The sequence below is a fragment of the Microcaecilia unicolor genome, chromosome 1 (assembly GCF_901765095.1).
Source record: "Microcaecilia unicolor chromosome 1, aMicUni1.1, whole genome shotgun sequence".
NCBI lineage: Eukaryota > Metazoa > Chordata > Amphibia > Gymnophiona > Siphonopidae > Microcaecilia > Microcaecilia unicolor.
Window position 1 is genome coordinate 647,908,356 of NC_044031.1, and position 27,234 is coordinate 647,935,589.

At 41.4% G+C, this 27,234-nt stretch overlaps 1 protein-coding gene across 4 annotated transcripts; it reads left to right on the top strand.

The window, feature by feature from the left end:
• Positions 1 to 6,626: 6,626 nt before the first annotated feature.
• On the top strand, positions 6,627 to 26,262 carry NDUFS8 (NADH:ubiquinone oxidoreductase core subunit S8). Of its 4 annotated transcripts, none has more exons than XM_030185564.1 (7): positions 6,627 to 6,754; positions 11,385 to 11,450; positions 18,358 to 18,420; positions 18,905 to 18,994; positions 21,334 to 21,506; positions 25,056 to 25,184; positions 25,969 to 26,262. In XM_030185564.1, exons 2-7 carry the CDS (start codon positions 11,411 to 11,413, stop codon positions 26,098 to 26,100), a joined length of 627 nt encoding a protein of 208 aa, XP_030041424.1. In that variant the 5' UTR covers positions 6,627 to 6,754; positions 11,385 to 11,410; the 3' UTR covers positions 26,101 to 26,262. The 4 variants fall into 4 exon arrangements, with proteins under 4 accessions (XP_030041424.1, XP_030041415.1, XP_030041434.1 ...); XM_030185555.1 differs by having other exon boundaries at positions 6,628 to 6,740; XM_030185574.1 differs by lacking the exon at positions 6,627 to 6,754 and adding an exon at positions 6,875 to 6,972.
• The last annotated feature ends 972 nt before the right edge of the window (positions 26,263 to 27,234 follow it).

Consider the following 27,234-nt stretch of genomic DNA (forward strand, 5'->3'; position numbering starts at 1 on the left):
GTCATCCTGTGGGAGCACATCATAATGTCCAAACCTTTAGTGTTTCAGCAGCATTCACTGTGCTGCCCCACTCTGAGGTCTTACTTTCTCCATGGGGCACAAACTGGAACTCCAACAGTCTGCAATCTAATAGTCAATCCAACAGGGTTCTTCACATCCAATAATTTTGGTTATTAATCCAACTCAGAATCCTTGTTATTTATCTTGTAAATTCAATTTATTCCAACTTAGCTTCAGTTTATGTGTTTCGCTCACTAGGTGTCTTCAGGAGCTGTTATTCTGTGTATATAGAATCAGGACATAACTAACAACATTTATCTATCATCATTTAAACAAACCAAAAAACACACAAAAACTTACCACAAAAAATATTATCTATAGCACACCATCGCCGGGAATCAGTCAGTCAGACCAACCATCAAAGTTGTATCAATTCAACCGGATATTTCAAAACCATTTCTGTGCCCTAATAAAAGGCACTAACAATTAAATCTCATTCTATCAAGGATCAATTGACAAAGTGGTCAGCTCTACCGGTGTCCTTTTATGGTAGGGTACACTTGCTAAAAATGATTATTTTTCCAAGGTGGCTTTATGTAATGCAGGCTTTACCACTATGGATTAATAAACAAGATTTGGAGACATTCTATAAAATGGCGGCAAGATTCTGCTGGGGGGGTAGGAAGGCAAAAATGAAATGGAAACTGGTGATGAGTAATTCAAGGCTTGGAGGGCTGGGATTTCCAGATTTTAAGAAATACAATCAAGCCTGTTTACTCAGATATCTTAGAGACTGGTTGTTGGAAACCAGCACTTATCTCGATATGGAACTGGAAAAAAACTATTTTGACCCCTGGAATATAGCATCATTGCTACATGCACCCAGAAGACAACTGCCAGCACAATTACGGGACAGTATATTGCTGCGTCCAATGTGGCAGCTATGGAGAGCATTATTGCCTCTGTGGCAACAAAATCCCACGAGTAGTGTATGGCTTCCTATACAAGGGAATCTAGAATTTGCGCCAGGGAGGGATTCCAAGGTGTTTCGTCAATTATTAAATAAGGGAATAATAAGGTTGGCAGACCTACTCCAACAGGACGCTTCGCTGGTAGATTACCAGACTTTTGCGGGGTTGGGAGGATGGGGCCCATTAAGCATATTGGCCTACAGGCAGCTGGTGCATTACGTGCGATCGCTGCCATCGGAGAGCCTGTCGGTTGCTTTTGGTGAACAGCTAAGAACACTCCTGGAAGGAGATGCAGAGGGACAAGTGTCGGTAGCATGGTTCCATAGAGAACTATGCAATAAAGAAAAAGCTCGTGACTTACAGGTGGTGGCAGACAGATGGAGCAGAGAGATGGGAAGGCAAATACCTACGCAATTGTTATTGACAGCCCTTAAAAGTGGCCCACAGTTGGTCCACAGTGCAGAACTCCAGGAGTGTCATTTTCGGGTGGTGCATAGGGCTTATGTTTCCCAGAGACAGGCTGCTCACATGGGGGTAACTGATTCCCGTTGTTGTCTTAAATGTACAAGTGGTGAGGCTACATTTGCCCATGGACTGTGGCAATGTGGAAGTATCTCTAGATATTGGGGGGCGATCTCCCGGTTTTTACAAGAGGTACTAAGTAGGAATTTTAAACTAACGTTTGAAAGAGCAGTATTCAGTGTGCCCGGGCTGTGGAGTCTGGGCACATGAGGGGAGAAGTTATTTCTAGGGAAGGCGTGCATTGTAGGGAAGAAGTGCATATTACAATACTGGTTGCAGGATCACCCTCCCTCCTTTTGGCATTGGAGGAATAAACTTCACGAACTGATGATATGGGAGGCCAGAGGTGCGGGCCTGACACCGGGAAGGCAGCGGAGGTTCTTAGCAGTGTGGGGGGCGTATCTGAACACCATCTCGCCACGAGCGCGTAGTCAAATTTTAAATAAACTCCCCTGGCAAAAGTAGTATAGACTGCACGATACTTCGAGCGTTGCAATGAGGGAAGGGAGGGGGAGGGTAGATGGGGGTATAGAGAGGGAGGAGGGAGGGGGGGATCGGGGGGGAAGGGGGGAAAGATATGAGCGGTAGTGCAAGACTTCTTATTATTGAACATAAACTTATACATTATTAGGACATGGGAAATGGTTTCTGTTGAATCATAAAGCTGGGCAAAATAGGAGAAACCAAGAACCAGTGCAATGGTGTACTGCTGATGCCCAGAGGAGGTGTATTGTCAACAGGATCTTTGGAGCAGGAATCACGGGGCAGATGAATGTTAAGCTTGGGGGGGGCGAGGGTACAGGGGAGGGGGGGAGAAAAGGTTTAAAAACTGATTGATGAGGATAAGAATCAAAGTGTTTAATCAGATGTTTATGTTATGTTTACAATGCACTGTAAAACGACTTTGCGTGCTGTTGTCATGTTGTGGAATCATCAATAAAAATGTTGAAATATAAATCTCATTCTATCAGAGAAACTCGAGGAGATGACGTACCCAAACAGCCCAAATACCTATCTTATCAAATCCCATTCTATCTCCCGATTGAGACCCTTAGGTTAGGTTCTAACGTATTGTATAAAAAGATAAGTTCTATATGGCAAGACGTTTGGAATATCTGGAAAATAAGTCAAGAAGATTAAATTTTAGATTTACGAATTTCCCTAGATCTACTCTAATTTCCCCCATTGATATGGTAAAAAAATATTTGATTGAGACTTTGGGTATGTCGAGTGAAAACTTACCCCCTATTGTGCGAGCACAATATTTGCCTAACAGATCTAGTGCGGAGAATATTTCCTCTCAACTTAATAGAGGGAATGAGATGAACTTGACATCTTTTCTAGAATCCTCTTTGGAGGTTGTAACTCACAGATTAACAGTATTAGTTGTTTTTGCTTTGGAAATGGATCGGGACACTGTTTTGAAGCTTTCCTTTAGGCATTTACAATCAACTTTTTTTGGCTCAATAGTAAGGTTATATCCAGATTTGGCGAGAGAAACTCAGAAACAGCGAAGTGCTTTTTTGGCACTACGCCCGAGAACTCTCGCCATAGGAGCTAACTTTATTTTAAAATTTCCTTGTATATGTAGAATTGTGTATCAAACAAAAATGTTTCAGTTTTTTGACCCAAAACAGTTGATAGACTTTTTGGTTTCTAAAGAGGATGTTAATGTAACAGTCGGGCCACCAGACGACACTGCTAGATAGGCTAAGGGGGGAGATGCTTCTTGGTAGCAGCAACTATTATCTTTTTTTTTTTTTTGTATTTTCCTTAAATCTTGGATCAATTTGCCTTAATTCTATGGTCGATAGTTAAAGGAAAATAATTTCTGTTTATATATTTTTTGAAGGAAATTTGAAATTGCCTGTATTTCTGTGACTCTCAGGAGTTTGTTTAAAATAAAAAGTTGATAAATAAAAAAAAAATATATATATGTTTCTGTTCTATCCTATGTAGTTTCTGGGGTTCATTTCCACCTCGAGTATTACAGAGCTGGTATAAAACAATAAATCTCAGCTCGTCCAGGTTATGTCCTGTCACGAGAGGTGCCTCCATTTTCTGTAATCTAATGTTACTAAGGTGTTCCCCCACTCGCAACTTGATCCTCCTAATGGTATAACCAAAATACCATTTTCCACAAGGGCAGCATATACCATATACCACTTTGCTCAAATTACAATCTGTCCGACTCCTCAGGAAATGTCGCCCATTGTTCTCCAGAACAACGTAATCCCTGCATAAACTGTATTTACAGTATACACAATTTTCACATTTAAAGTGTCCACCACTGCATGGTTCCCCGGGCGTAGCATATCTACTTTTAGACAACAATTATTCTGAGCTCTTCTATATGAAACTTTGGGGGGCTCTCTAAATACAGAGTGAACCCCCAAAATAGTCCAATGTTTAGCTACCACATTTCGTAACAACATGAACTGTTTCGAATACGGGAGAATACATGTTATTGACATCCCAGCCAGTGTTACTGAAGAGGAGTTTCATCGCTATGTAGCTGTTGATTACAATCTACAAACAGCTGACGACAGCACTGATTTGGAGATATGCACCTACATGCAGGCAACAACGGCTGATGATGAAACAGAGGATGAAATGAGCAGTGAGGCACATGCTGACGAAATTCAACACTTTTGCAAGAGAGCTGGAGAGTCTCAACACCATGCGGACCTATCTGGAGGCCACTGGATGTCAGTGCTATGACAGTTTTTACCGTCTGGCAGACGTATTCTGTGGTACTCCGCTTAAGTGCAAGGGTCTGGGACCAAAGAAATACATGCAGTTAACTGGAGCGTGCACTTAACCGTTGTGACCCAAAGAAGCTTGACATCTGATAAACATACGTACAGTACTGTTTATTATTATACGTACAGTATACAACCTCCATTAACTGACATTAGGCTTACTTGAAGTAATCAATTATAGTCCTCTGTACACTAATGGGTCTGTAATTGATTACTTCAAGTAAGCCTAATGTCAGTTAATGGAGGTTGTATACTGTACGTATAATAATAAACAGTACTGTACGTATGTTTATCAGATGTCAAGCTTCTTTGGGTCACAACGGTTAAGTGCACGCTCCAGTTAACTGCATGTATTTCTTTGGTCCCAGACCCTTGCACTTAAGCGGATTGCACTGTATATATATTTATTTGTTTGCTTTAGGATAAAGTAGTATTGTAGCAGTGTTAATAAATGTTTATAAATAGAAAATTGAAATAAGGTAATCTTTATATTGGACTAATTTTAGTACATTTTGACTAACTTTTGTAGAACAACCCCCTCCCCTTTCCTCAGGTCAGCATAGGATACGGTGACAGCAGTATACTGTATTGATCTGAGTAAGGAGGTTTTGGCCTCTGAAAGCTAAATGTAGTCCAATAAAATGGTATTATCTTATTTTCTGTATTTGTTTTATTTCTATTTGTTAATTTGTAAAGTGGTGATTGGTATTTGTTAGCTTTTTCAAATTTACATCTGCTGTCTTTATATTGTGCAGAGTACTAGGGGGCATTTTCTGTTTCTGTGGTGTTCCATTGTAAGCATGATCTGGTATCTTGGGGGTTCACTTTAATTTTTATCTAAATAGAAAGTTTGTGGTTACTTATTCTATAGTGGATTAGGGTGTATCTGTGTCTGTGAAAAAGACATGGCTTTCAGTTGGCATTGACTGTGCAGGATCGAGGATCTGTACTATTGTTGCTGGGTTCGTTTTACAATAGGTGAATTGATATTCTAGTGCTCACTGCAGGGTTTAAGACAGGGGCGTAGCCATACTTCGGCGGGAGAGGGATCCAGAGCCCGAGGTGAGGGGGCACATTTTAGCCTCCCCCCAGGCGCCCCCCCTCGCCATTGCCGAACCCCCCCACCACCAACTTTGACTGTCAAAGTTTGGCCCCCCTGCCGATGACCCCCCCCCCCCCGCCGCCAACCCGCCATCGCCTACCTTTGCTGGCGGGGGACCCCAACTCCCGCCAGTCAAGGTCCTCTTCTTCCCAATCCCGCGCAAGGCTTCGTTCTAGTCTGACGTCCTGCATGTTGTACGTGCAGGACGTCAGACTCACAGAAACAGAATGAAGCCTTGCGATCTGCAGGGCTTTCTGTTTCTGTGAGTCTGATGTCCTGCACGTACAACATGCAGGACGTCAGACTAGAACGAAGCCTTGCGCGGGATTGGGAAGAAGAGGACCTCGGCTTGGCTGGCGGGGGTTGGGGTCCCCTGCCAGCAAAGGTAGGCGACGGCGGGTTGGCAGCGGGAAGGGGGGTCGAGGGTCATCGGCAGGGGGTCCAAGGGCAAATCTAAGGGGGGGCCCAGGCCCCGGTGGCCCCATACTGGCTACGCCACTGGTTTAAGATACTTCCTTTTCCTAGGTACACCCTTGTGTGACTCGTAGAAATTACTGCTTATGCTATGGTAGAATTGCTCTACAGGTCCTGAGTGTTTTGTATTGTCTGTATGCCTAGTACTGGATTTTGGAGGGGGGGGGGGTGGTGTTAAAAATGACTAGCCCTGGGTGTCAAATACCGTAGGTAAGCCACTATTCCCAAATACCACCTTTTTCTTTTGATGTAAACATAGGGGAAAATGCTAAATGCTCTCAGGTTTCAACATGTTTTTTTTTAAATTGTACTTATAAATAGTAAGTCTTAATGTTAAGCACCTGATTCTCATAACTTAATGTCTGTTTTGGTGGCCCAAAGACATCTCTGCACGAATCCAGGAAGTCCCTAGAGCCAGCCCTCCAAACGACACAATGGTTTACAATTTACTACTCATGATGACTGCTGTAACCGATGAAACCAATACTTCATCTGTGTACATCCATAAGCAGGACAAGCCCGCATATTTGAAAATATAAGTGAAATAAAAAAAAATGCTACCAACGCTAAAGAACGATATCATGAATAGAGCAGTTCATAGGTTTGCTTACTTTGTTTTGGGTGAACAGGAATGAGGGCTGCGCGGACTCGCGGAGAAAGGGGAGATAAACCTAATTGGCTTCAGCTTTTTGACGTCATGTAGGCTCGTGTTCTCAATCTAACCTTCTTGTTTGAGGTCGCCCGCTATAGGTCCTGCAACTTTTCTTTTCCTGTGTCGCTCCCGCCCTGCGCCCTCTCCTAACCCACTAACTTCCTGTTTTCTTATGGCAAGGCAAAGGACGGATGCCTAAGAGAGAAGTTGTGTCATAGAGGACGGGGCTCCGGAGGAGGAAAGCTGTGGGATTGTTGGTGAGCAACCTTAGGTGTGAGTTTGAGGGAGAGGTCTCGAATCGCGGGCAAGGAGGAGAGAAGTGCCAGCTAGACCGAGGAGAGAGGCTGAAGACCACGGGGGATCCGAATTCGTGTGACTTTGTTTCTTCAAGTAGTTTGAATATGAAAATGATGATTACCTTGCTTCAAGTGGATTTGGTTTGAAGTTTATTTGCGTTTTCAAAGCCAAACCAAGGAGCGTTACATTTAGGTACAGTAGGTTTTGTCCAGGAAAGCTTACATTCTAGGGGCTAGCTATCTTAAGTGTGTTTGCCACGTTAGTGCGCATTATTACTAGTAAATAGGTCCCATTGCGTAAAGTGGGGCCTGCAGTAAACATAGTAACATAGTAGATGACGGCAGAGAAAGACCTGCACGGTCCATCCAACGAGATAACTCATATGTGCTACTTTTTGTGTATACCTGACCTTGATTTGTATCTCCCATTTTCAGGGCACAGACCGTAGAAGCCTTGCCCAGCACTAGCCCCGCCTCCCACCACCTGCTCTGCCACCCAATCTCACCTAAGGTTCTGAGCACTACTGTGCATTACTGCTATGGTACTTTATAGTAAATACACATGTAAGCTTGTACAGAAGTAGGTGAAAGAGTAATTGACTTGTTCAAGGTCATAAAGCGCATGACTGGAAGGAGCATGATTTGAAACTCCCAGCACTTCACTAAGGGTTTTTTTTTCCTTGAATACAAGTTAGAATGTGTTAAAATGGGGGCTGGTCCTCCACTATGTGGACTAGGCATCTGCCTAGGGTGGCAGTATTTTTGGGTCCAGTGGCACAGTTGTATCTCATCTTACCCCCTTCCCGCTGCTGCTGCAAAGGTACTCATTGCCAGCAGAACCTTTCAGTAAAGTCTTGCGCATTCCCCAAGCAGGAAATGCATTGGGAAGGGCTAGGTGATATGCTGGACTTTGGGGGAGTAGGGCCTTGAGGTACCCTTGGGGGTGAGGGGTACATGGCTAAAAGTTGCCTAGGGGCTAAGGAGCCTTGGGTTGGCCTTGATTAAAACACTGAGTTTATCTTGTTGGGCAGACTGGATGGACCATGCAGGTCTTTCTGTGCCGTCATCTACTATGTTACTATGTTACCTTGGGTGAAACTCATCATAAAGGTGGTTAATAAATCCCAATTAGTCATAATTATAACAGAGTAGCCTAATGCTTAGAGCAGTGGACTGATGACCAGGAGAACCTGGTTCAAATCCCACTGTAGCTCCTTGTGATCCTGGGTAGTAAGACACTTAACTCTCCATTGCCTCAGGTACAGACTTAGATTGTGAGCCCTCCAGGGACAGAAAAATATCTACTGTACTTGAATGTACACCACTTCGATAGCTTTTGGGCTTCTAGATGGAATATAAAAAATGAAATAATAAGTGTTAGGTTAGACCAATGGCCCATCGAGTGTAGCGTTCATTGTTTACAGGGACCATTCCATATCACTTTACAGTATTTGGCAGATCGTAAGGGAGAATCTATTCCCCGTCGCTCTTTCCAGAAGAAGATACAGTGCTGTGAAAAAGTTTTACATCATATTTTCATAAAATAAATTTTCCAGGATGGTGTGATAGTATAGCAAATCCTTTTCCAGAATTCCAAAACAATGAACATGATTACTATAAAATTCAACTGTGCATTCCTGTCTACCCTCTTTTATCCTAGTCATATTTTATCTAGCTCAACTAAGCCCAACTTTACATTGTTTTACTACTGTTTTATTAAAATTCCATTAACTTTGTATTTCAAATTACTATGTAAGCCGCATTGAGCCTGCATTATGTGGGAAAGCGCGGGTACAAATGTAATAATAATAATAATAACTATAAAATTCTATTTCTGAATAAAATGATGTATGCTACTTCCATGTTACTGTGACATACTTCAACTGTGAGGCAACTAAACCTGTAAATGTGAAGTTTTGCTTAGGTGATGCAAAACTTTTTCAAAGCACTGTATGATCCTCAAGCCTACCAGGCTAACAATTGTTAATAGACCTGTCTTCCAGGAACTCATCCAAACCTTTTTTTAAACTGAGCTATACAATTAGCTTTGATCACATCATTCAGAAACCAGTTCTACAGCTTAATTGTGCATAGACTAAAAAAGCATTTTGTTAACATTTTCAATCTGACACTACATTGTGTTTCTATACTGCAGTGTCCCCAAAGAGTTTATGCGGTGCACAATATAAAGAGGCAGGACAAAATCCTGGAAATACATCAGTCTTCAGATTAACAAGTTAGATAAAATTGAGATAACTTTTAAAAATATAATAGAAATAGGTTTTGATAGCTTTCGTGTATACAGAATAATGAGAAATTAACCAAATGTTCAATGGCAGTGAGTTCTACCAATTTAGCAATTGATAGGAAAATGTACCATTGAACAGAGTATATCACACCCCTCGGATATATATATACTCGAGTATTGTAATAAAAGAGGTAGTCAGTTACATAATACTGTATTCCTAACTGAAATATGTATTAGCTTCCCCAGATATAACAAAGCATATCCTTGGAGTGTTAAAAAGGTCATAGAGCAAAGTTTGAACAATATACGAGAGTGAAGCTTTTTCAGCAATGGAGAGAAAGACATGTACCTGAAAGAACAATAAATAGGCATGCTTCAGTGTTCTGCAGTGTTTGAAGTCTTTTAAGAAGGTCCTCATACCAATGGCACTCAGTTTATCAGTCTCCTGTGCAGAACCATGTCAAAGGCTTTGCTAAAATCCAAGTACATCACATCAAGTGTGCCTCCCAAGTCCAACTGTTTGGTCACCTATTCAAAGAATCAGATTCGTGTTGACACGACCTGCCTCTAGTGAAGCTATGCTGCCTCGGGCCTGCAGTCCATTTGATTCGAGAAACATCACAATCCTCCATAAGTTTGCTCACCACTGAGGTCAGACTCGCAGGTCTATAATTTCCAACCACCTCCTTGCAACGCATTGCAGTAGTTCAGGCGCGAGAGAACAAGAGATTGTACCAATATTCTGTAAGATGACTGATTGAAAAAAAGATCTAGTGCTGCTTAGTTTCCTCAGTGTGTTAAAAGCTTTCATGATCAGCAACTTAATCTGGGGTTCTAGAGTTAAATTCTAATTGACAATGATGCCCGATATCTTTACCTATAAATTTTATGGCATTTTATCTGGCCCTAGTACTAATGGAATTGGTGAACAATTGTTCCTTCTTTACCAATTCCTTTCTACCAGCTTATGATTTTTGTGAATGTGGCAAAATGGTGAATTTTCCAGCATATGAATTATAATTAATATATTAATAAGGCTACTAGATAAGTTCGGGATCGGTGGAAACATACTTAGCTGGATCAAGGGTTTCCTAACCACAAGAACATAGTAACATAGTAGATGATGGCAGAAAAAGACCTGTACGGTCCATCCAGTCTGCCCAACAAGACAACTCATATGTGCTACTTTTTGTGTATACCCTACTTTGATTTGTACCTGTGCGCTTCAGGGCACAGACTGTATAAGTCTGCCCAGCACTATCCCTGCCTCCCACCACCGGCTCTGGCACAGACCGTATAAGTCTGCCCAGCACTATCCCTGCCTCCCAAACTCAAACTGCCAAACTCAAACATATCATCACCGTGGAAAGCAGACTGCGGAGTACCACAAGGATCACCGCTATCACCAATCCTCTTCAACCAAATGATGACCCCACTAGCCAAATCCTTATCCAACCAAGGCTTAAACCCTTTCATCTATGCAGACGATGTCACAATATACATTCCTTACAAATCTAACCTGACAGAAATCACCAACAAAATCAAGCTCAGCTTGAACATCATGGATTCTTGGGCTAATGCATTCCAACTAAAACTCAACAAGGAAAAAACACACTGTCTCATCCCAACACAACACAGACAACCCCACAATCATCAGCATCCCAGACTACACCCTTCCTATCTCAGACAGCCTGAAAATCCTCGGTGTTACAATGGACCGCAACTTAACACTAGAGAGCTAAGTGACATCCACGACAAAGAAAATGTTCCACTCAATGTGGAAGCTCAAACATGTGAAGCAATTCTTCCCAAGGGAAACATTTCGCAACCTGGTACAATCAATGGTACTAAGCCACGTAGACTACTGCAACGGAATTTATGCGGGTTGTAAAGAACAAACCTTAAAGAAACTCCAGACCGCTCAATACACGGCAGCTAGGCTTATCTTCGGAAAAACGCGATTTGAAAGCGCAAAACCCCTCCGCGAAAAACTACATTGGCTCCCACCATTAGTTTTGGGTAAGTTTTGCACATACTAGGACAGTAATTGAACCGCACTCCTAAACTAAGGAACATGGAGTATGATCTCAGTTTTCCAAGTGTACTGCCAGTGCTCAGTGTAATACTTGCATTTTGCCAAATATAACTTCTTTTTAGAGTTCATAGGCTGTAATATATATAGGCAACCTATCAAGGTGTGCTTGGAAAATGCTTTTAATCAGGTCTGTGGTGCCTAGCACAATGGAAAATATCTCTCTTTCTGCTACAGTTTCTTGGTCTCTGACTGCATTTCTCATCACCTAAGAATCTTTTCCCTCTCTACATGATTCACAGGATAGTCTCTCTCTCTCTCTCAGGGTTCAGGTGATCCTCCACCCTTGCCATGTCAGCGCTGAGGATTCTGCAGCATGTGTCCCGGGCAGGTGAGTGCCATTAGAGACAGCTGTAGTAATGTCATTGGTTATGGGACTGTCTCTGAGACTTCATTCTTAATGTTGAGAGGCACTGTCCAAGACTCAGAGTTTTGGACAGTGCTACTTTTGACATACACCACCATTGTTTGTGGCCTTATACACACTGCGGAATGTCCTTCTCTTTTACTCTTTCATTTAATTTCTTGTTGATTCCTTACCGTTTTCCATTTTCTTTCCAACCCAATGAATGTTGGAAAGAAATTGTACATAAGAGGCTGAGAGTGGGTCAAATTTCAGAGAGTTGTTTTGCCCCCAGACAGACAAAATGGACCACATTTGGAATGGAGGGGAAAAAACAAATTGAGTTTAAAAATGAACCACATGAAACTTGGGAGGAATAATCCCCTCCCCCCCAAAATGTCCTAATGCATTTCTATGAGAGAAACAGTTCAGCTTCTACAGTATAGAAATTTTGATACAATTAAGCATAGCAGTTAGGTAATGGCTCCTTTCAGACTACTTCTCCCTTTTTTCTTTACTCTCTGTCACAGACTTACACAGAGCCAACGCAAGATATATCTACCCACAACAGATGCACATATATGCATATGTACAGTCACACAGAGAACACACATAGGACTAGATTCTATATATGGCGCCTAAAAAATCTGCGCAGAAATAAGTGTAGTCAGACGCAGTATATAGAGAACGCTTTGTCGATACCGCAGCACCTAAACCTTCTTCTCAGTGTGCTGCTGCGGCTAGGAAAGCGAATAGAATGTTGGGTATTATTAGGAAAGGTATGGAAAACAGGTGTGAGGATGTTATAATGCCATTTGTGAGGATGTTATAATGCCATTGTATCGCTCCATGGTGCGACCGCACCTTGAGTATTGTGTTCAATTCTGGTCGCCGTATCTCAAGAAAGATATAGTAGAATTGGAAAAGGTGCAGCGAAGGGCGACTAAAATGATAGCGGGGATGGGACGACTTCCCTATGAAGAAAGATTAAGGAGGCTAGGGCTATTCAGCTTGGAGAAGAGACGGCTGAGGGGAGACATGATAGAGGTATATAAAATAATGAGTGGAGTGGAACAGGTGGATGTGAAGTGTCTGTTCACGCTTTCCAAAAATACTAGGACTAGGGGGCATGCGATGAAACTACAGTGTAGTAAATTTAAAACAAATCGGAGAAAATTTTTCTTCACCCAACGTATAATTAAACTCTGGAATTCGTTGCCGGAGAAAGTGGTGAAGGCGGTTAGCTTAGTAGAGTTTATAAAGGGGTTGGACGGTTTCCTAAAGGACAAGTCCATAAATCGCTACTAAATGGACTTGGGAAAAATCCACAATTCCAGGAATAACATGTACAGAATGTTTATACGTTTGGGAAGCTTGCCAGGTGCCCTTGGCCTGGATTGGCCGCTGTCGTGGACAGGATGCTGGGCTTGATGGACCCTTGGTCTTTTCCCAGTTTGGCATTACTTATGTACTTATACACGTCCATTTACACCAATAAAAACCTGGTGTAAATCCATGCGTGTAGACTTAGGCGCACTGATCCGTATTCTGTAATTACATGTGGAAATTTTGGAACGCCCATAAACACGCCCCTTTTCAGTTACACGTGTTTATTTTGAACTGCGCGCTTTGCAATTGAGGCGCAGTTCTTTATAGCATATGCTTAGCTATTTCTGTGCATAAATTGTAATTATTGCCAATTAGTGCTCATTATTGCTTGTTAGGTGCTGTTAAAAATGCTGATTACCTTGTTCCGCCAATTAAGTTGTGCATGTATCTCCGCGTGGAATCTAGGTGCCATATATAGAATCCGGGAGTTAGGGATTGTAGATGTTTCTATGAGGTGTATGCTTTCCCCACTTTGCACCTCTTCTAAATGCTGCAACACCCTAATACACCGATTAAAAAAAAAAAAAAAAAAGGTTCCAGAGGAGATCCAGGAAATTATAGACCAGTGAGCCTGACGTCGGTGCCAGGCAAAATGGTAGAGACTATTTTATAAAGAACAAAATTACAGAGCATATTCAAAATTATGGATTAATGAGACAAAGCCAACATGGATTTAGTGAAGGGAAATCTTGCCTCACCAATTTATTACATGTCTTTGAAGGGGTGAACGAACGTGGATAAAGGTGAGCTGGTTGATACTGGATTTTCAAAAGGCATTTGACAAAGTACCTCATGAAAAACTGCAGAGGTAACTGAAGAGTCATGGGATAGGAGGTAGTATCCTATTGTGGATTAAAAACTGGTTAAAAGATAGAAAACAGAGTAGGGTTGAATGGTCAGTATTCTCAATGGAGAAGGGTAGATAGTGGGGTTATGATCTAGAGTTGGGAGTAACTAGTGAGGTAATTAAATTTGCTGATCACACAAAGTTATTCAAAGTTGTTAAATTGCGAGAGGATTGTGAAAATTTACAAGAGGACCTTGGTAGACTGGGCTTCTAAATGGCAGATGACGTTTACTGTGAGAAAGTGCAAAGTGATTCATGCAGAAAAGAGGAATCCGAATTATAGGTACATAATGCAAGGTTCTACGTTAGGAGTCCCCTACCAAGAAAGGGATCTAGGCGTCATTGTTGATACGTTGAAACCCTCTGCTCAGTGTGCTGCGGTGGCTAAGAAAGCATTAGGAAAGGAATGGAAAATAAAAATGAGGACGTTATAATGCTTTTGTATCGCTCCATGGTGCGGCGGCACCTTGAATATTGTGTTGAATTCTGGTCACCGCATCTCAAAAAAGATATAGTGGAATTAGAAAAGGTACAGAGAAGGGCAACAAAAACGATAAAGGGGATGGGACGACTTCCCTATGAGGAAAGGCTGAAATGGCTGAGGGGAGATATGATAGAGGTCTATAAAATAATGAGTGGAGTGGAATGGGTAGACGTGAATCATTTGTTTACTCTTTCCAAAAATACTAGGACTAGAGGGCATGGAATGAAGCTACAAAGTAGTAAATTTAAAACCGGAGAAAATTTTTCTTCATTCAACATGTAATTAATCTGTGGAATTCACTGCCAGAGAATGTGGTAAAGGCGGTTAGCTTAGTGGGGTTTAAAAAAGGTTTGGACGGCTTCCTAAAGGAAAAGTCCATAGACCATTATTAAAATGGACTTGGGAAAAATCCACTGCTTATTTCTGGGATAAGCAGCATAAAATGTATTGTACTTTTTTGGGATCTTGCCAGGTATTTGTGACCTGGATTGGCCACTGTTGGAAACAGGATGCTGGGCTTGATGGACCTTTGGTTTGTCCCAGTATGGCACTACTTATGTACTTAGCCCTGATGGACTGCCTTTTAGTGATTCAGATGTGTATTTCATTTTCTCTGTTGTACATTCTACTGTGAAACCTACTGATCAGACAGTATAGTTTTCTTAATGATTGGTATATATGTGGCAAACTAATAACTTGCTGCTGTGGGAAATATCACAATTTATTTGATTTTATTATTCTATCCAAACAGAATTCTTTGGCACTGCTCATTTAAACTGCCCCATATATATATATATTTACATGCACGCACGTCCATGTGCACATAGGTTCTGAAAATAATTCTGAGGCTTGCTTTCCCCCTAGTGCAGTATTCTGTGTATTTCGTTTTTTTGTTGTAAATATTACTGTAAAATCTAGTTACTGAATTGTATAACTTTTTTTAATTATTGCTATGTATGGTGATACCTAGTATGTGAACTATATAATTTGCTACTGGTTGCTCTATGAATGGCCGCCTAGTGGTGGAGAAGCATAGGAATATCTATTGCCTTGGGACAGAGACACCCTATAACTTACTTATTATTTACTTATTAGGATTTATTTATCACCTTTTTGAAAGAATTCACTCAAGGTAGTGTACAGTAAGAATAAATCAAACATAAGCAATAGACAATTACAGCAGTAAATATATTCAAATAACAATGCAAAGTATGGCATAGTACACTACTTACAATGTCAACACAGTGCGTAATATAACTAAACTGTAATCAATAGAAATAAAACAAAATGAAACATGGAAAAGAAAATAAGATGATACCTTTTTTATTGGACATAACTTAATACATTTCTTGATTGGCTTTCGAAGGTTGCCCTTCTTCATCAGATTGGAAATAAGCAAATATTGCTAGATGACTATATATAAGTGAAACATCAAAGCATTTCGGTGGCAGTCAAATAAAAGGATGGGGGTGGGTAGGTGAGAGACAGGGAGATATGCATGGCGACAGGAGGGTGACAAACAAAGCAGTACATTTTTATGGTTTATAAAGAAAACCCAGATCTTTGTTAAGTCCTGTCTGGTTGGTGTCAAAATATTTAATCATTCTGACTTCAAAGGTCTTACGTTCCTGTATTGTTTTTAAGTTGCCTTTCAGGATTCTTACTATGAAATCACTGGTACGGTGTTCTGGTTTTGTAAAGTGCCGCCCCACAGGCGTGACATCCTGGCTGGCACTGGCATTTTTCATATGTCTATGTAAATTAAATCTTGTCTTTAGCATCTGCCTTGTTTCTCTAATATAGCACGGCTTTGTATCGCTCCATGGTGCGACCACACCTCGAATATTGTGTTCAATTCTGGTCGCCGTATCTCAAAAAAGATACAGTGTTCCGTTTGTGTGGTGCGACTTGCATGAACAAACTTGTTTTAAGTTTAGAAGTTCTTCCTTCATGTCGGAGAGCGTTTCACTGTTTTCTTTAATCAGTTCTTTGACTTGAAGAAGCTCTTGTAACAGTGTTTATAGTGCATCCATCTTATTCGTACTTTGAGACAGAGGTTCTTTCTTAGGGCGCTTTATTCCTTGCGATTGTGTTTAACTCATTTTTCTCATGTTTAGAGGAAGCCATCGTGAAGTTACCTCAATTTTGCAATCTCTGAGGTTTTTACGAAGGAAAAAGTGGAGCTCCTGACCTACGCAACCATCTTGTTCGATGCTCACGTGCTGGGAACTGCTCCATTTACCAGAGGGTAGTGGTAAATGGAGCTTGCTCTGAGGAAAGGGATGTTATCAGTGGTGTACTGCAGGGGTCAGTCCTCGAGTCGTCTCTTTTTAACATCTTTGTGAGCGATATTGCAGGAGAGTTGTCTGGTAAGGTTTGTCTCTTTGCGGATGATACCAAACTCTGTAATAGGATGGTCACCGTGGAGGGTGTGGATAGCATGAAGAAGGATCTAGCGAAGCTTGAAGAATGGTCCAATAATTGGCAACTAAGATTTAATGCTAAGAAATTCAGGGTCATGCACTTGAGTTACAAGAATCCAAGGGCACAATACAATATAGAGGGTGAAGAGCTTCTTTGTACGAAAGAAGAGCAAGACTTGGGGATGATTGTATCTGATGACCTTAAGGTGGCCAAACAGATAGAAAAGGCGATGGTCAAAGCCAGAAGGATGCTTGGGTGTATAAGGAGAGGGATGACCAGCAGGAAAAAAGAGGTGATAATGCCCTTGTATAAGTCTCTGGTGAGGCCCCATTTAGAGTACTGTGTGCAGTTCTGGTGAACGCACCTATGGAAAGATATAAACAAGATGGCGTCAGTCCAGAGGGTGGCTACGAAATTAGTAAGCGGTCTTGAATGCAAAAATTATAGGGACAGGCTTATTAATCTCAACATGTATACACTAGAAGAGAGGAGGGAGAGAGGAGACATGATAGAAACGTTTAAATATCTCATTTATGTACAGGAAGAGAGCCTTTTTCAGATGAAGGAGAGCTCTGGAATGAGGGGGCATATGACAAAGTTAAGAGGGAACAGGCTTAGGAGTAACCTAAGGAACTATTTCACAGGAAGGGTGGTGGAGGCGTGGAATGGCCTCCCGGTGGAGGTCGTGGAGGTGAAGACTGTGTCGGAATTTAAGAAAGCTTGGGACAGGCATGTGTGGTCTCTTAGGAAAAGTAGGCGTTAGTGGGTACTGAGGATGGGCAGACTGGATGGGCCATTTGACCCTTACCTGCCGTCATGTTTCTATGTAGTCTTCTCCCTTCTGTGTCAGAGAGACACAGAGAACACATGCACACACACAGACACGTAGAGGGGTTTGGAAATAAATCTATACACACTCAGTGCTTTTTGCACCTTGCACCCCTTCTCACTCCACCCTGTTGTTTCATTCCCATCCTTGCTGAGCTGACTCTTAATGATTCCGACGTGTATTTCATTGTTGCAATTTGTAAAATGTAGTGACTGAACCATATAACTTTAATGATAGCTATGTAAAGTGACATCTAGTGAATGAATTGTTTAGTTTGCTACTGATTGCAGTGTGTACAGCCTCCTAGTGATGAAGAAGCACAGCAATATTGGTTGCCTTGGGCCAGTGACACCTTGTGATAAAACTGTAAAATCCATCCTTGGAAATCTGACTGTGACGTTGAATGGTTAGCTATATTATCACATTTGATTTTATTACTTTCAGTGCAATGCAGTATTTGTCTACTGCTCCATTCTAATTACCCTGATCCTCCCCTCTGAAAAGAATTCCATGAGGCATGTGGAGGAGTAGCCTAGTGGTGAGTGCAGTGGACTTTGATCCTGGGGAACTGAGTTCGATTCCCACTGCAGCTCCTTGTGACTCTGGGCAAGTCACTTAACCCTCCATTGCCCCTGGTACAAATAAGTACCTGAATATACTATGTAAACTGCTTTGAATGTAGTTGCAAAAACCTCAGAAAGGCGGTATATCAAGTCCCATTTCCCCTTTCCCCCCTTTACTTACATTCATATGACATTTTATTTTTTAAAGCCAAGCTAAAGATTAATGAAACTGACTTATTGTTGCCTCACAGTTCCCGGTCAGGGTGCTCCTCTTCTGTTGCAGGGTTCTGTATGCATTTCCAGCTTACTGGAAGACTTTGCTTGATAGTTCTTGACAATTTCTCCTCTCCTTTCCCCAGGGACATTTGCCTGCCCAGTTCCTGCAAGACAGTTTAGCATTTCTATGCAGCGGAAATCTTACAGTAAGTGACAAGATCCAAAACAAGAATTCTGGGAGGAGACATTTAGTAGTTAGAACACAGAGCTAAAAATCAGAACTGCTGGCTTCTAATCCCAGCTATGCTGCAGACTTTGTGGGATCAGGGTAGGTCCCATTAGCTCCCTGTGCTGCTCTTAACTCAGCCTTGACCTTTAAAATGGGACCTATTTAGCCTAACATTTGTGTTCTACAGTATCATTGGTTTCCTTTTCACATAGGTCTAATCAGTTCTCCCAGTCTGCAGGGACTCCAGATGTAGTTAGCTGCTGGTAATGAACAGTGGTTCTTTAGCAAGGATGCGATTACTGGGCTGAGAGCTCTTCCCAATTATTGCATTGTTTCCTGTGTAATGGGTCATTATCCTCAGTTCATTTCCTCTGCTTTAGTATTTATGTGCCTTTGTCTGAAGTGCTTTGTAAAATGCAAACATGCAGCTTATCAAATATGTTTCTTCTGCTCCGTGGCAGAGTATGTGAACATGCGAGAAGAACCAACAGACTTGAAGTCTATCACGGACAAGGCTGCACAAACACTGCTGTGGACAGAGCTGTATCGAGGTGGGATAAACATCAGGATTTTTTAAATTTTATTTTTTAAGGCAAGCGCACACAGTCCCACAAGGAGACCTAGAATTTTATTGGCTCACCAGTCAACACAGTCCCATATACAGTTCAACATAAACATAGCCACCCTATTAAATCCTATCAAAGGAATAAAGACCTCTTTCCTATAGTCTTCTTGTTCTTGTGGGTGTTGATGGGAGGGGGAGGGCATAATAGGGGAGTTTTGTCTGATTTGTAACATGATGAAATGGTTTTCATTGCTGTTGGATTTCTTGTTGTACAGATTTTGTTTTTGTAATATATTTAATAAAATTATTAAAACATAAGTCCAATCAAAGGAGGAGATAGATTGCATGAATCCTAAGATGTATGCAATATAAAAAAAATACTCCCCTCTCATCATCTGTTACTTTACTTTATCTACTCTCCAAAGCTTCTTCCCCATCTTATTGTCCCCGCATAAGATTATATAACTCAGAAAATCAAAATAACCCTTGCAACAATCCAAATGTCCTGCATACAAGCCAATATGCATCCAAGCCTTGTGTGTGGTAGCCCAACCTTCTAAATCACAGAGAACAAATCCCCAAATAATAATTATACTTAGCCTTCAGCATGAGTATCATCTTGTCAAAACACATCAGTTGTTCCACTTAGCTAACCATTCCCCCATCCCAAGGCCTCCAGTCCCCTTCTATTTCTTGACCATACCAACCTATCTGCTAATAAGTTTTACTGCAACCTAAAACACTGCCACAGTTTAAATTCTAGTAGGACCAATCCCAGAAGGAATAGCTTGGGATCAAAGGGAATCCCAATCCCATGAAAAAATATAAACATCTTGAGTATATATAAAAAAATATATAAAATCTAAAGGGGATAAAAATTTAAAAATAAGGTAGGTTACAGAATTGAACAGTTAAAATACATTTACAAAAGGGTAAAATGGACTAGCAAATGTGCAGCATATTTTAAAAAGGACCAAAAGATACATAAGATATATTAAAAATAATCTAGAAAATAACATTGTTTATTGGAAGCAAATGCATGAGGTTAAAGATGTATATGTGTTAAAAACATAAGTGTGCATGGTAAGTGATGTAGGAACTAACCTTGGTAAAAGTGTCTAACAATCCTTATAGTTATGTTTTCAAAGATGAATCTTTAATAAGTAAAATGTGGTCTAAAAAAATAATGGAAATGGGCACCCAGTCATAATAGCCCTGACAAAATAGCCCCAACAAAACAGCCTTGTAACAAAATAACCCTTGACATTTCATACCCTAACAAAGTAGCCCTTGACAAAATGGCCCCTCCCATAAAACAGCCCCCTAAGAAAAAATAACACATCACAAAAAAGATAATAAACTACAACTGAAATCTTCACTGATAAAGACTCCTATCAGCATTCAATTGCATAAAGCATATATAAATAAAATTCTATAGCTACAAACTGGTATTCATGATCTGTTCTGCTATTTATTTTTTTTAATATATGTTTATTATTTTTCACAAATCCAAATTCAATACAATATCCAATATTTCAACTTAATATATAACCAAAATTGACTGTATCTATCAAAAGCTACAAAAGCCCCCTCCAACCCTCTCACCATCCAGGATAACTCCAGTCTGTCTAACCATTCCCCACTAAGGGGACCCCTCTGCATTTTAAACCGAGATCCCTCGCCATTCCTGTTTTGCTATTTAAAGAAACTATTCTTCCATCAACATACTAATTAAAACAAACAAACAAACAAACAAACAAACAATATTGTCATTTTCATAGTCTTACCAACCTTATCCTGTTTGGCAAGGTAAGATTATTAGGAAAAAAATGCAGTCCCATATTCTGGGCAGCCTGATCGGGCCCTTTTGTCGGGGGGCTAACTTGTCAAGGGTTATATTGTGGACAGGCCGTTTTGACTGTGGCTGTTATGTCAGGGACTATTATGTTGGGAGCTTTTTTTTGTTTGGAGCTTTTTTGTCGGGGCCATTTTGTCAGGGCTATTTTGACCAGGTACCATGGAAATGAAATATGAATACAATGTGATACAAAGGACATTGATAAAAATGTGTGATTAGAAAGTAAAAACTAAAAAGAAATTAGATTAAAGGAGGTTCTTTAGAAGGGAGGCATTAATCAGGCTGATCATCAGAATTAAAGCTGCCAGAGAATACTGCAAACTGACACAAACTTTCTCCCTACTTCCCTTTCCTTCTGATATTTTTCTCTCTCCTTCTTTCAAACTCATTGACTCCATGTCCCTTCTTTGTGTCCTCCTCACTCTTATGAACCTTTTTACCTTCCTTCACCATCCCTTGCTCCCCAGGACTTGGCATGACACTGAGCTACCTATTCCGAGAGCCTGCCACCATCAACTACCCATTTGAGAAAGGACCCCTGAGTCCACGCTTCCGTGGTGAACACGCATTGCGTAGATACCCCTCGGGAGAGGAACGCTGCATCGCCTGTAAACTCTGTGAGGCCGTCTGTCCTGCCCAGGTGAGACCCCACCAAAGGGGACCTACTTCTTTCCATATCCTTTTTTTATTTTTATTTTTTTTATTCAGTTTTAAAAATAATATATCAAGCAAAATGCTCGCATAGAAAGTTAGAGCAATACGTATAGGAAAAGAAAAAAAACTGGCAGAATTCACAAAGACCTGGGGTGTGAACTACAACAGGAGAATATTTATTTATTTATTATCTCATTTGTACACCACAGTTTCCCAACAGTGCCAGGCTCAGTGTGGCTTACAATGCACCACAGAGGCAGACGCCAATGCAGTAAAATGAAGCTAATACAGCAGAAAACCTACAAGAGGTAATGGGGAAGAGTAGGAATGGACAGAAGGTGAAGGGAAACTTTGAGGGAAGGGGGATGCGCTTCTAGCAGTGGAGACACAGGAAGAGGCTGTGGGATAAGCACATCTGAATAACATGGTCTTCAGAGATTTCCTGAAAGTTAGATGATCTGTGATGGTTTTTATGGTCCTCGGCAAAGAATTCCAAAGCTGAGTGCTATTGAAAGAGAAGGAGGTAGCATACGGGTACTTGATGCCGTTGCAGTTTGGATAATGAAGGGTAAGATATGAACGGGAGAGTCGGAACGTATTCCGAAGCGGTAGGATGATGAGATCTATCGTATAGCCAGGTACTTCACCATATAGGATTTGGTGAACTAGAGAGCAGAGTTTAAAGGTGATACGATCTTTGACAGGAAGCCAATGTAGTTTCTTTCGGAGGGGCGTGGCACTCTCAAACTTGGACTTTCCACAAACCAATCTGGCTGCTGTATTTTGGGCCGTCTGCAGTTTGTTAATTAGTTGCTGTTTACATCCAGCATACACTCCGTTACAGTAATCCAGATGGCATAGTAAGACGGACTGTATGAGGTTGCGAAAGATCTCTCGAGGGAAAAATGGTTTTATTCTTTTTAGTTTCCACAGTGAGAAGAACATCTTCTTTGTGGTGGCGTTAACGTGTTGTTCGAGTGAAAGTGAGCGGTCAAGGGTGACTCCTAAAATTTTGAGGCTATGTAGTATGGGAAGGTGTAAGGTGTAATTAAAGAAAAGTAACCCATATCTCAGTTACATCTAAAAAAGAAAAAAATGTTCACAACTTGACTGGCTTATACTTCAGTTTTACATGTAAATACATCCTAATAAATAAATAAAAGGCGGGTTCCGGATGCTCATCTCTTCCAGAAAGAGGTGCATCCTTGTTAGCAAGAAACTTAAGGTGTGAGGGCTCATACTTATAATTTTTATATCATATAGTACAGCTGGAAGGAAACCTCAACAGGAAACATGCACTATCTGATGAACTCTAGGTCTGAGTAACAAGAACTGCCTATGTCTTTTTTTTGGATAGTTTTTGTAACATCTGGGAAGACCAATGTCTGGGAACCCATAAAATGAAGATTCCTCTTCCTATAATGTAGTGACAAAATATAATCTTTTTGAACATCAGTAGCACAGACAGCAATCAAAGTATTGGTTACGTTTATCTTTATATTAGCACCCAAATCAGAAGTTGTTAAATTTTAAACTATGTTGCAATATATCAAAGGTTTCTGTAGACACAAAGTATTTTCCCTTATGGGAATAGCCAGAATTTCTTTTGTAGAGGTCCCAGTTCTCCTTGGGAAATTTAAAAAGCGCATGTTTTTATTTCTAGATAGATTTTCCATTGCTTCAAGTTTCCTCTATATAACAATGTTATCTTTAATTAGTTTTTCCTCAGTTGTTTCAGTCTTTAGTAAGTTTTGTCTCCAAAGCTTCTGTGCATGTCCCATGATTTTGTTATAAATACTATTTGTTCTGAAAAAGTTCCAACTAAAATGGTTCATCTTATTATCCATAGCATTCAATTTACCTGATTAAAATTTTATTCACATTATCAATTTTATTTATTGTACATTTATACCCCACGTTTTTCCCACAGTTTTGCAGGCTCAAACTGAGCCAACCAGAGTGATTTATGAGTTACTACTTGAGGCTTTTCCAATCCAGCTAGTGCCTCCTCTCACCCCATTAGTCCCAAGAATTATTTCAGTATCCAGCCCTCTGTTTATTCAGGGACACGTTGCTCAGATTCAGGCCCAGATGCATCAACCAAACGTAAAAAAAATGTAAAACGTAAAAGTCCTTAACGAATTTTAAAAAACGAAGAATGCACCAAAAAAACAAGTCTTTAATGTTCGGTACGGTATTGTAAAGTACAATGCATTAAAGATTCGTTAAATTGGTGTCATCCCCGTTGGTAGTCGGCCCCTAAAGCATGCGCAGAGCAGCCAAGCTTTATGCTGGCTGCTCTGCGCATGCCACAAACGTCAAAACAAAACAAAAAAATACACAAACACATGGCTCCCCGCTTCCCCCTGCATAAAGCAAAAAAGGATCGGGAGGGGGCAAAGGCGCTCGTCATGAGCGTCCTGTAACGACGGCCTTGCCCCCCCCCCCCCCCCTGGGGTCGCCGCTGCTCCCCGCTTCTCCCTGTATTAAATAAAAAATTAAAACAACCTACGTATTAAACCTACGTAGGTTGCTTATGTCAGACGGGGGTATGCGAGGGGGGGGGTCGGGGCGTGCAAGCGTTTAGCTCTGTGATCCTAGCAGGAGAGTGCAGTTGACGTCGTCCTCAATACTCCAAAAAGGACGTCCTTCACAAACAACCCTTTCTAACAAAAGACCTCTTTCACTGTGATCCCCTTTAGCTCAGCAGAGAGACCTGGGCCCGCCCCCGGCTGGGGGAAACAGGAAGGGAGGGGGACAGGGGCAGCTTAAAGTTGTTTACAGAACCGGGAAATTGGCTTCAGAGGAGAGCAGAGTGATTTTTTTTTTATTTAATACAGGGGGAAGCGGGAAGCCATGTGTTTGTGTGGGTTTTTTTTATTTTCAAACATGCCAGCTTGGATTTTTATGCTGCAGGGAGAAGCGGGGAGCAGTGTCTGTATGACAGCTCAGGCCTTAACGACAGGTCTGACTTCATGTTAAATATATCACGGTAAATGATTCGTTGCAATCGTCGGTATGGTTAGTGCATTGCGAATTGTTCACATTTCAATTGGAAGTGACTCGTTTGCATTCTGTTTTCGTTAGCTGCTAGCGTCGTCGGAAAATGGCATTTAATGCATGCAACGGTTGAAAATTTCGTCGTTAAAGGGTCGTTAAAGTTTTGTGCATCTGGGCCTCAGTATATCAGATCCCAGCAGCTCCAGGCCCCTCTTAATTTGAAGTTTGATTCCAGCAGTTGTGCAATTTTTTTTTCCTCCCTTTTTTTTTCTCTTTTTTTTCATCCCCAGTCTGTGCCCTGAAAAGGACAGGTACAAATCAAGGTAAGGTATACACAAAAAGTAGCACATGTGAGTTTATCTTGTTGGGCAGACTGGATGGACCGTGCAGGTCTTTTTCTGCCGTCATCTACTATGTTACTATGTATCCCTGTTTTCCCTTTTCTCTCTCTGTCCCTTCAAATTTTCTTCCTTCTTATGTTTTGTCTTTCTTATCTGGTCCCCTCTCTTTTTCTGTACCTGCTACACAATTGCAGGCGATCACAATTGAGGCGGAGACACGAGCAGATGGCAGCCGGAGAACCACTCGTTATGATATTGACATGACCAAATGCATTTACTGTGGATTTTGCCAGGAAGCGTGTCCTGTAGATGCCATCGTGGAGGTCAGTGCTTGGTCTAGACTGTGCTCCATCAGGTTTATCAAGGGCTTTCTTACCATGCCAGTTTTCAAAAGGGATCTCTTTTGAACATGTAAGGCTCTTGGTACTGTGCATTCTGGTTCCTTGGTGTATGGAAGGTTGACCACGCCTGCTTTATTATATCATTTTTACAGCATCCATTTTCCCAGAATCTGCTTTTGGGAAAAGACACATAGGGAAGCATAACCTTGGCACTCCAGTTCAGTTCTGAGCTTGACTTCTACTGTTCAGGCTGGCTGGGGATATTTCTGGGGAAGGAGGGATAGGATGTTGGCTATGCATAAGAGCAACACCTAGTAGTCAGACCCGGGGCAATTATGTACCAGGTTCCAGAAGAGGTCACAGAATGAGGAATATCTTTGAATGGATGTTAGACTGAGCTAAAAGCTTGAAGGAGCTGGATGAAACTACACAGCTCAAAGAAATAACATATAATAAAAAAATATAAGCTTGAGCATCTATTATTTTTCAGTTCAAATGATCAGGCATACAGATTTTTAAAAAGTGTGTGTGTGTAATATATGCACATGGATAGATATGTATTCAGCTGCTTACATTCTGGTTGGTACCACAGGGTGTCCTCAGATCATAGTAGCAGAATTTTTACCGAAGCGAAGTAGTCATGTTGTCATCTGATGATTAAACTAGATGGGCAAATCCACTTTTCTGGCTCTTAATGACCGCCACTGAGAAACTACTGCAGTGAGTGCTTTCAGACTTTTTCACCTCTCTCGCTTTTCCTCTGCAGGGTCCTAACTTTGAGTTTTCCACCGAGACACATGAGGAACTGCTGTACAATAAAGAGAAGTTGCTTAATAATGGGGACAAGTGGGAAGCTGAGATTGCAGCCAACATCCAAGCAGACTACCTGTACCGGTGACTTATTCCTTTGATTGCTGTACACTTGGGGGCAGGGGAGATTGGAGGAGCTGTTGCAAGCTCCTCAACCTCAGCATCTATGTGTGGTTTTGTGAATAGGATAGAAGACACTTTATTTAACATATTCCCCTTAATAAAAATTTGCAAAAAATATAAAAATCTAGCAAGTTTGTGTGTCTATGCTTGTGAAAAACGAATATATTAGGTGAATTGATAAATGGCCAATGTATGGGTTGTGCCTTGATGGGTGTGCTGTTGGTGTAACAGAGCAAATCTGCTTTGCCACTCGGGTGGGGGGAGGGGGATTACCAGAAACTACCATGCATTGCATTCCTCAAGCCTCCAAAACACAAACAGTACTGAAGAGGGATGTCGTGAAATGCCTAACACCCACCTAGGGGTTAACCCTGTGGCGTCCTAAAGGGTCTGTCCCAGCACTGCTCAGGCCCGCCTGCACCTGGGCACATGCTCTATACTGGTATACCCTTCCCCCACCTCACTGGGTTATACTTGCCTCTGAGCAAGTCTCCTACCTGCAGCTTAATTCCCCAGTGGTTTCTAAGGACACGGGGGCCACACTTCTAGGGGTCCCACAGTTCCTGGAAAGCACCCACAGACCAAGTATATAAACGCCAGGATTCTTAGTCTGTCCAGGATCACAGAGCTAACAAATTAATATGTTTATTATCAGATTAGAACAATGAAAAATTGGTGGAAATAGCAGACAGTAACAGGTAAATAAAATAGATGTCAACAGTAAAACTAACTAAACATCCACTACCTTAGTAGTACCTGGGGAGTTTCAGGACAATAACTGCTCACAGGGTATGAACAGGGCCTCGGTAAGAGATCTTTCTCTCTCTACTCCCTATCTGAAACTGAAGAATTCCTAGCAACTGTTGGCTGGTTTTTGAACTACTGAGCCGATCAGAGCCCAGAGCATTACCTCTGAGGGGTTTCTGGCCAGTGGCACAGCAAGTTAGTTCCCCTCAGGACTGAAGCTGAAAGAGGCAGGAAGCGGGAAACAGACACCATCTGCTGGCCAAACAAGGGAAATGCACATCATAGAAATACTATATAATTTACAAGCAGGAAAATCCCCTGTTTCTCCACAGGGGGTTCTTGGTGAACACTT